Genomic DNA, 10,977 nt, shown 5'->3' on the forward strand with positions numbered 1-10,977 from the left:
AATGGCATTACATGCCAACAAGCGTGGGTAAGTACCTGATGAAGAGATGGATCACATGTTATCTGAACATGTAATGGCATTACATGCCAACAAGCGTGGGTAAGTACCTGATGAAGAGATGGATCACATGTTATCTGAGCATGTAATGGCATTACATGCCAACAAGCGGGGGTAAGTATCTGATGAAGAGATGGATCACATGTTATCTGAGCATGTAATGGCATTACATGCCAACAAGCGGGGGTAAGTATCTGATGAAGAGATGGATCACATGTTATCTGAACATGTAATGTCATTACATGCCAAAAAGCATGGGTAAGTATCTGATGAAGAGATGGATCACATCTTATCTGAACATGTAATGGCATTACATGCCAACAAGCGTTGGTAAGTACCTGATGAAGAGATGGATCACATGTTATCTGAGCATGTAATGGCATTACACGCCAACAAGCGTGGGTAAGTACCTGATGAAGAGATGGATCACATGTTATCTGAGCATGTAATGGCATTACATGCCAACAAGCGTGGGTAAGTATCTGATGAAGAGATGGATCACATGTTATCTGAACATGTAATGACATTACATGCCAACAAGCATGGGTAAGTACCTGATGAAGAGATGGATCACATGTTATCTGAGCATGTAATGGCATTACATGCCAACAAGCGGGGGTAAGTATCTGATGAAGAGATGGATCACATGTTATCTGAGCATATAATGGCATTACATGCCAACAAGCGGGGGTAAGTACCTGATGAAGAGATGGATCACATGTTATCTGCGCATGTAATGGCATTACATGCCAACAAGCGTGGGTAAGTACCTGATGAAGAGATGGATCACAATTTATCTGAGCATATAATGGCATTACATGCCAACAAGCGTGGGTAAGTATCTGATGAAGAGATGGATCACATGTTATCTGAGCATGTAATGGCATTACATGCCAACAAGCGGGGGTAAGTTTCTGATGAAGAGATGGATCACATGTTATCTGAGCATATAATGGCATTACATGCCAACAAGCGGGGGTAAGTACCTGATGAAGAGATGGATCACATGTTATCTGAACATGTAATGGCATTACATGCCAACAAGCGTGGGTAAGTACCTGATGAAGAGATGGATCACAATTTATCTGAGCATATAATGGCATTACATGCCAACAAGCGTGGGTAAGTATCTGATGAAGAGATGGATCACATGTTATCTGAACATGTAATGACATTACATGCCAACAAGCGTGGGTAAGTACCTGATGAAGAGATGGATCACATGTTATCTGAGCATATAATGGCATTACATGCCAACAAGCGGGGGTAAGTATTTGATGAAGAGATGGATCACATGTTATCTGAGCATATAATGGCATTACATGCCAACAAGCGTGGGTAAGTACCTGATGAAGAGATGGATCACATGTTATCTGAGCATATAATGGCATTACATGCCAACAAGCGTGGGTAAGTACCTGATGAAGAGATGGATCACATGTTATCTGAGCATATAATGGCATTACATGCCAACAAGTGTGGGTAAGTATCTGATGAAGAGATGGATCACATGTTATCTGAACATGTAATGGCATTACATGCCAACAAGCATGGGTAAGTATCTGATGAAGAGATGGATCACATGTTATCTGAGCATGTAATGGCATTACATGCCAACAAGTGTGGGTAAGTATCTGATGAAGAGATGGATCACATGTTATCTGAACATGTAATGGCATTACATGCCAACAAGCATGGGTAAGTACCTGATGAAGAGATGGATCACATGTTATCTGAACATGTAATGTCATTACATGCCAAAAAGCGTGGGTAAGTATCTGATGAAGAGATGGATCACATGTTATCTGAGCATGTAATGACATTACATGCCAACAAGCGTGGGTAAGTATCTGATGAAGAGATGGATCACATGTTATCTGAGCATGTAATGGCATTACATGCCAACAAGTGTGGGTAAGTACCTGATGAAGAGATGGATCACATGTTATCTGAGCATGTAATGGCATTACATGCCAACAAGCATGGGTAAGTATCTGATGAAGAGATGGATCACATGTTATCTGAGCATGGAATGGCATTGCATGCCAACAACACGGCTTGGTCCAACATTGAATTGTTGGAGCTGGGCAGGTATACCAAAAGACAGGCAAAGTGTGCCAACATTTTTTCCAAGATTGTAGTTATACCTAACCCTCCAGTTTTAATGTCTATTTTGTACAGAATGTCAAGTGCCAGCATATCAAGAAATAGAACCAACAATGATGCTGACAATAACGACGAAGCACGTAATCTGTGGGAATCGGACAGACCACTGTCAGAACGACTTAAAATAGGCAGAGGGGAGTCCTTTGATCCAATACCACCACAGCTTTTGAGGAAATACATTGCCTATGCAAGGAAATATGTGCACCCTAGTCTGACCCCAGATGCTGCTATTGTATTACAGGTGAGTGAGGGTTGCCAAACCTGTGATTTTGTAGCCCAATTTGAGGACTTGAACTGTTGTCACGCATAACTTGAAAATTGTCACCAAGACTACGCAACAACTGATTTCCTCTGTTTTCTTTGCCAAAATGTACACATATTTTATTTTCTGCCCATATTTGGCATTTTTACCCTGATTTTACACTGTTTTTCGGCTTTCTTTAGTAATTTTCCTCTTTTTTGGTCTGTGGCTTCTCATACCCCTGTCAAAAACTTGACCAGAATTGGTTGACTTAATTATCATAGTCGAGCTGCTCACTGAAAATATTTTGACTTTAGTTTTAGTTCTGTTACCCTCACGGCCTATTATTGAAATCATGCACTGTGATTTGTCATAGGGCATCACATGAAAGAACTCTATTTGATATAATGTGCCCTGATTGCATATTGAATGCAATAAACCATGTTCATTCTATGCAGAGCAATATGCGAGGTTATGCCTAGAATGACTTAGGCAATCGGCGTAGCAGGCTGACGATATCTAGCTATATGTTTCTGCAGATAATTTTTAGGTCTCCCTGTCAGTCCGAACCCTAACCCTAAAAATTCGGACTGACGGTGGTTCGGACTGACGGTGTTTCAGACGGACGGGGTGTACCCCTTTTAGAAGTCTAAACACGTTGCTGGTTTTTGGAAAAGATAAAACTGTATATCTAGCACAGCAAACTTCATGGTAATACCTCCCAACTTTAGTGTTTGGTCATATTATCATCACTCTTAAGGTATGTTCAACTTCCACAGCACTTGTAAATGGTCCAACCATTTCTTTCAGTATATCCAAATCCTTGTTCCTTCTTTTATCAACAGCAATATTAGCGATTTCTTTTTTTGCAGTCCTAAGAAGGGTCTCAGCTTCGAATCCCACCCAGAGCAAACAACTTCTTTCTTTTCTCTCTTTATTCCTTCCTTATTTCCCTTCCCGTCGCCAAAAAGCCCTTAGGCCGTTAGGGTTAGGTTACCACTATCGAAACTCAATATATGCTTCCTTAACCCTAACCGTACCGTGTACTACAAAATACTACTTGATATATGCGCTGTTCAGTGCATGCATCCCACGTGGTGTGATGACGCAATCGCCCTAAGTGATATATAGGCACGGTTTCGCTGGCCAGCGAAGCCCAAGACCCATGGCAAGGTGTCGCTGACTGTGTGCGAGGGGTCTCGGGTTCGAATCCCACCCAGAGCACACAACTTCTTTTCTTTTCTCTCTTTATTCCTTCCTTCTTTCCCTTCCCATCGCCGAAAAGGGATCTGGAATGAGTGTTTTGAGCATTTCGACAGTATTTTTTGTGGGACATGAGAGCACATCAGACATATCGAATTGCATTCTGAATATGAAGAATGTCTTTCTGATATCAAATAATTTTCATTTTTTGAAATTCACGATATAATACAAATTTTATGACAAATTATTAAAATTTGATATTTTTCACATTTTTGATATTATAACAGTCCTCGAAGTAAATTTTATAAATCTAATGATATATTCTTAAAGTGTATGTAGCTGGGAGGAAAAGCCGACAATCAATTGAAAATTTTGACCTTTCATATTGAAGATATGGATTTTTTTTCCCAAAAAGACCTAATTTTTTTGGTGTTTTGGGGAAAAAATCCATATCTTCAATAATAAAGGTCAAAATTTTCAATTGATCGCTCGCTTTTCATCCCACCTACATACACTGTTAAATATCAAAAATAATCAATTTTTAATCATTTGCCATGAAATGTGTATTACATTGCGAATTTCAAAAAATCAAAATTATTTGATATCAGAAGGACATTCTTCGTATTCAGAATGCAATACGATATGTCTAATGTGCTCTAATGTCCCACAATAAATACTGTCCAAACGTTCATACCCCATCCCTTAAGAGTGACAATGATGACAAAACAAAAGTGGGTAGGTTTACCTAGAAGTTCGCTATGCTAGAGATACAGCTTTATCTTTACCAAAAAGCAGCGACGTGTTTAGACTAAAAGACTACAAAAAATTATCTGCAGAAACATATGCTAAAAGCAGATGCCACTATGCAAGACTTTAATGCAGCTGTTGATCAACCCCCAGCAATAGACTTATGTTTGAAACAATCATGACCCCTAAAGTATTTGTGAAACTATCCATATGTCTCATTATTTAAGCAGCTCTGACTTATTTTCTGTATACATTTGATATGGAGCAAGCAGATACAATGCAATGCATGATGGGATACTCCTTCACATTTGGAAAAATATCGACAAAAATTTTGTGTTCCCTCCTCGCGTTAAGCTCAAAATTTTGTGTTCCCTCTTGTTTTCCCAATTTTCTCCATTTAAAACTTAACAATCTCCCCTCCTTGTTATCCGAAGTTATTCCATGTGAAAATAATGGTATCTATACATGGCGGGGTCTCTTTTATTCTCATTCTTAAACAGATCAGCCTAAAAATTATGTTTGGATGTAATTTTGTGACCATTCACATGCAGGAAGTTGGCTAATTACACCAAGTTCTCATTCACTTGTGTGAAAATAAAATACTGCTCTGGCATGTGTGATCACTGCTGCATGATTTGTTCTTTCATGTAGTCATCATACGTAGTGCACTGCACGCATATCTATATATTACGAGATCTAACACTGGATAAGCCAATCAGATTGCTAAGATTATTTATTATATAGCAGTACGTGTTTGAGAATGAATATTTTGAATGACAATTGATCAAAGTCTTGGTTTTGAGAGCTCTGTTCAGAATTTATTTCTGGTACAAAGTCAGGCATGTAAAATTTCTGACGGGCTTGTCACTTTTAGGAGTTGCAAGCCTGACTGCATAAATGTTTAAGTCCAGCCCTGACCAGAAAGCTTTCAATTGATAAAATATAACTAACTTTTTTTATCAGAACTTTTACTTGGAGCTTCGTAAACAACACCAAGGCTTAGACAGCACACCCATCACAACTCGCCAGCTTGAGTCACTCATAAGACTCAGTGAGGCAAGGGCAAGATTAGAACTCAGGGAAAATGTTACTCAACAAGATGCAGAAGATGTTGTTGAACTCATGAAATTCAGGTAAGTCAGGCTGCAAAATTCAGTGGGGGGGGCAGGGGGCACGTGCCCCAGGGCCACCCTTAGGGGGGCCAGATTGACCAATTCAGCATCAATTTTGTGCCCCTCCAAGCGATGACAGTCAAAATTTTCGCAAGCTTTGCGCGCATTTCAGTACACAATCAATTGAAAAAACATTTTAAGACTGATATTCAACTTCTAGTAACCAAAATTAATTAGTGGTAGGCCTTATTTGTCCAAAATTGTTTCAAAAATTGGGGGGGGGGGGCATTATGTATCCTTACTTAGCCCTGGTCGCCACAACCCCTAGCTGCGCCACTGCCCGCGTCTAAGATATTCTTGGGTGGGGTGTAGGGGCGCCAATTTTGTTTCTTGCCCCGGGCGCTACTAACCCTAGTTACGCCACTGGTTGAGTCACTCATTAGAGGCAAGGGCAAAATTAGAAGTCAGGGAAAATGTCACTTAGCAAGATGCAGAGGATGTTGTAAAATTCTGGCATCAGGCCTAGAAATATGGCAGGCCCTATATTCAAATGCCTTTAAAAATAAGGAAGGACCTTTTTTTTTTTTTCGAAAATGTGCCAAAATTTTTTGTTTTTGGAAAAGTTGTAAAAACTACCCAAACCAAACATGAGTACCCCTCCCCAAGGTGTTAGCCAGAGAGCCGTTCATACATCTTTTGCATGGGGCAATGTCAGAAGTAGATAGTGGAAAAATCATCAACCCATCTAATGGATGGGCAGAAATATCCCCAATGAGATGTAAAGTATGGAAAGAAAATTTAGCTTGAATTATTTTCACCTTTATTTCTTCTATTCACATGATTTTAATAATGAATATTAATATTATAGGTCTATGAAAATACTGTAATATTTAAAATACCTTGTACATCTTTCTAGGGCCTGTGACTGCATGACCCAGAGTAAATTGTATTGTGCAATTATTTATTCAATGAACCCTTGGATTGCTACAAGTAGGATTGGGGAACTATATAGTCAACAAGGTCAAGGGGACAAGTTAAATTAGTTTTACAGATCTACATTAACACAATATGTGCTAGCAGCTTGCAAGGGGTTTTAGGTGCATGTAAGATGAATTAAAATGTTGTTGTTTTCTTTTTAAAGCAATAGTGGTATGTCTTGTAAAGTTATGCATGAAATGGAGATAAACATATTGGAGTTATGCAGACCTGCCCTGCCCTGCCGAATTCGGTATACTTTGAATCAAATTGCATGTGATTGATCATGACACATGATTGATCATGATACATTATCAAAACTCTGCCCATCCCCCTGGCTTTACACTAACAACATGACAATTTTGTACACCATTTCAGCATGGTCGATACATATTCTGATGAGTTTGGCATTCTTGACTTCCAGAGATCACAGCACGGCTCTGGAATGAGTAGTCGGTCTCAGGTAGGTGTTATGGCATCCATCACCTATTACAATAAGGTGTACCGAGGCTGAGAGATGTAGCCAGGATGGGGAGGGGGAAAAAAAAAAAAAAAGTGGACCTTTCCCCAAAGTTTTGGACTTTTTTGACAGCATAAAAACCTAGGTTTTTATCAATCGCTACACTTGCAAAGTGGACTATTTTGGCGATGGGGTAGGCAACTTTCCCTTGCCTACGCCCCTTGGTACACCACGCATGAGCTGTGTTTTATTCTGTGTATATTTGTAACAATATAGGAACCATTTTCATCCCAAAAAAGTGGAAATGGTTTTGAAGATTTAAGGTGGGATTGTGTAAAATCCAACTGTATTTTACACTGTAATACATTTCCATAAAACTGGCAAAAATGTTCAGCTGGAATAGCCTATAGACGAATCCAATTTCACGCATTCCTACACCTCAATGGCAGCCATAGCTGGGTCCCCGTCGTCTCCATCTCACCTAAAATGTGAAATGATGCGGCTTTGGAGGGTATTTTAAACTGCTTTCTATCACCCGTGTTACACGTAGACAAAAGAATCCACCCAATTGGGCAGTCACAACACCAGTTTGGTGCTGCGGGGACCCAGTAATGGCCGACCAAATCCTGATCATGACTTGGCTCGTTGGATTTGTCTATACACAGAAAAGAGAGACCTGATACTTCTCCATCTATGTCTATGGGCACAACACCTTTCAAATTGTGAAGTTCGTGGGGCACATGCATTCATTTATTACCGTATCACCCGCTATAGCTACACTACATGTAGTTTCTTTAATTGTAACAAATCTGAAAAAGGGATAAGATTTTGATTGGATGTAATCATAGAAAATTAGAACGGTCCATAACTTCTATTCGCCAGCGAAGTGGTTATACGTAACTCCCTGGTAACTGGATCACTCACCTTTTGGAATTGATAGTGCATGCCATAGACTTTGTGTTTCGATCTTTTTGATCGTGGTATAGAACTCAAAAGCGTGATCCAGTTGATATGGTGATAATTGGATTACACGTAACACTTCGCTGGCGAATTGTGACCAAGTTTGGTTCAGGGTAGTCATGTTTTTCTTAAGCTTGGGCAACGAGAAAAAAAAACCTGTCCTACTGGCCCGACCAACACAATTTTGTAAAAATTTCAGAGACAAAAATCTTTGGGGGTAATTTAATAAATTACAAAATATTTACAGATATTTTGGGTCATTCGCAAAAAAAAATGCCTGACTAACTGACCCAGCATGAAAGGTCCGTCAGCCTGCGGAACAAGGTGGGGTTTTGTTCAAACTTTGATTATTATCTCAGAACATTAATATAATCAGGGAATTGCAATAATCTATTTTGTTTGTTTCTTTTCAGGCCAAGAAATTTGTAGCTCTACTCAATCAAGTAGCAGAGAGGACGTATAACTCAATATTCACTGTGCAGCAGATGAGAGAAATTGCACGGGTATGTAGCTCACCAAATGGGTTATTCCATTTCAAATTCACACTCCCCTGTGGAAGATTGAGCTCAAGTCTTCCATCCGCAGAGGGAGTATGGGATTTAAATACAATATCGACAATTGGATATCTTACTCACTCCAGTTGTGGAAATGGGTAAAGCCATATCCAATACAGGGGGATGGGTTTCAAAAGAATTAACTCTGAGCTTATTACATTTGAAAACACACTCCCTCAGTGGAAGACTTTTCTAAAATATGCCAGATTGATATATTGGATTTCAAATGAATAACCCATGCAATTAGCCTATTCCAGAACCAGATCTCACTGAACTCAGAAAATACATTATACCGGTGTAGGTTGTCCAGCAATAAACATGATGAAGCTTTATCATACCTTTAAGTAAATTATTTCGTAACATCAAAGATACTTCTAACCCTAACTCTGACCAATCAGGCAATGTTAGATCGGCAGGTAGTGGTCATGGGGTTAAAGCAGCAGTTCTACCAGAGCAGTGACAGTCAACAGGTGGTGATTTGGATGCCCTCCCTTTTTAATATCTTGGATCCAGCCATGCTTCCCAATGTTGTCTCTTTAATCTCAATTTCATGAAATTATTATGCGACATATTCTTTTACAGGATGGGGGTATACAAGTTCCAGATTTTGAAGGTTTTGTGGCTTCACTCAACAACCAGAGTTACCTACTGAAGAAAGGACCAAGAGTGTACCAGCTTCAGACAACATCATTCTGATTATAATTCAACATAACAATCTGTTTGCCTACTGAAGAAAGGACCAAGAGTGTACCAGCTTCAGACAACATCATTCTGATTATAATTCAACATAACAATCTGTTTACCTACTGAAGAAAGGACCAAGAGTGTACCAGCTTCAGACAACATCATTCTGATTATAATTCAACATAACAATCTGTTTACCTACTGAAGAAAGGACCAAGAGTGTACCAGCTTCAGACAACATCATTCTGATTGTAATTCAACATAACAATCTGTTTACCTACTGAAGAAAGGACCAAGAATCTACCAGCGTCAGACAACATCATTCTGATTATAATTCAACATAACAATCAGTTTGCCTACAGAATAAAGATCTAAGAGTCTATTAGCTTCAGACAACATTCTAATAATCACAACACGGCCACAGAGGCCAAACTTATTTCCAAAGATCTGTGTTTGAGGGCCAAATACACCTTGATATTCGTATGTCTACTGTACAGTTCAGAGCTTTCCGTGGCCCGAATCTGGCCAGCATGCCGCCTATAAATATTGAGAACCCCGGTCTAGTACTACCGTAAAAACTCGATGGTTAGCATATGTATATATCCATATCAAAACGATGCACTTGTCGGCTGCTACATGTGTCTCATTTCACATTATAGCTAGGAATAAATACCAGACTCATCTCAAGTGGAGGTCACTTCAAATCATCCCCAAGTGACATGGTTAAGGAATGTTCTCTATATTCCTAAACAATGTGACTTGGGGATAATTTGAAGTGACTTGAACTTGAAATGAGTCTGGTATTTATTCCTAGCTATTATGTGAAATGAGACACATGTAGCAGCCAACAAGTGCATCCTTTTGATATGGATGTACACATATGTGCTTACTATCGAGCGCTTTTAAAACATGCAAGCATGAAGAGCTCCATCCACAAAAGTGTAAAGGGTTTTGAGCAAATCATCGATACACATAGTTATATACGAACAAGTAAACCTGCAAAGTTGTGTGTCAACCCCATTTGCTCAGTTGGTAAAGCGCCGGACTTTGATACAATTTCATGTTCTCAAAAGCGCTTGATAGTAAGCACATATGCTAACTAGCGAGTTTTGATGGTAGTAGTAGCTAAGTTCAGGCAGCATCTCCCTGAGAATCACTTCACTGACCCGATACATCATCATTCTGATTATAATTCAACATAAGAATCTGTTTGCCTACTCGTACTGATGGAAGGACCTTGCAAGATGAGAGTTTAGCAGCTTCAGACATCACAATTCTGCAATCACAGTACTCTTTGTAATTATTGTGTTATTCCAGTTGCAATACATATCCCTATGGAAGATGGGACTTTAATCTTCCACACAGGATTATGCATTTCAAATGGGCTTACCTTAATGGGTGACTCCATTTGATATCTACACTCCCTGTGTAGGAGATTAAAGGCATGTCTTCCATACTGGGTGTATGAATTTCAACCAGACTAGCCACACAGATGTTCCAATGTTTTGTAAGCTGTGAAAACTTCACAATTAAAAACAAAACAAATATGTATTGAAAATTAATATGTTCATTTAATGCAGTAGTTCTGGGCATTTTGACACCTCTTTTGTTGCGCTGCAATCATTTTGAGCAAACTTTTAGTTATTTGAATGATAAAAGGTTGGAACAATGGAATTTCAACTGAAATCTACTTCTTCAGCTAATTTTCAGATAAGTAGCCAAATGGGATACTTGGCTTAATTTGGCCAAAAAAGAATTGGTTTCTATAGGTGTGCTAAAACCAAAATGTAAAATACATTCGTTTATTTCTTTATTTTT

General features: G+C 39.1%; 1 protein-coding gene across 2 annotated transcripts in view; it reads left to right on the forward strand.

Moving 5' to 3' along the window:
- The window catches only part of LOC140146515 (DNA helicase MCM8-like), a 105,503-nt gene extending 94,797 nt beyond the window's left edge, over nucleotides 1–10,706 (forward strand). For both annotated transcript variants that reach the window (XM_072168389.1, XM_072168390.1), the window contains exons 19-23: nucleotides 2,239–2,464; nucleotides 5,378–5,547; nucleotides 6,880–6,964; nucleotides 8,335–8,424; nucleotides 9,058–10,706. In XM_072168389.1, the coding sequence (XP_072024490.1) occupies nucleotides 2,239–2,464; nucleotides 5,378–5,547; nucleotides 6,880–6,964; nucleotides 8,335–8,424; nucleotides 9,058–9,171 (685 nt within the window). In that variant the 3' untranslated portion in view covers nucleotides 9,172–10,706. The remainder of the gene's footprint in view (nucleotides 1–2,238; nucleotides 2,465–5,377; nucleotides 5,548–6,879; nucleotides 6,965–8,334; nucleotides 8,425–9,057) is intronic.
- The last annotated feature ends 271 nt before the right edge of the window (nucleotides 10,707–10,977 follow it).

This window comes from Amphiura filiformis, chromosome 2, assembly GCF_039555335.1.
Source record: "Amphiura filiformis chromosome 2, Afil_fr2py, whole genome shotgun sequence".
Lineage (NCBI taxonomy): Eukaryota > Metazoa > Echinodermata > Ophiuroidea > Amphilepidida > Amphiuridae > Amphiura > Amphiura filiformis.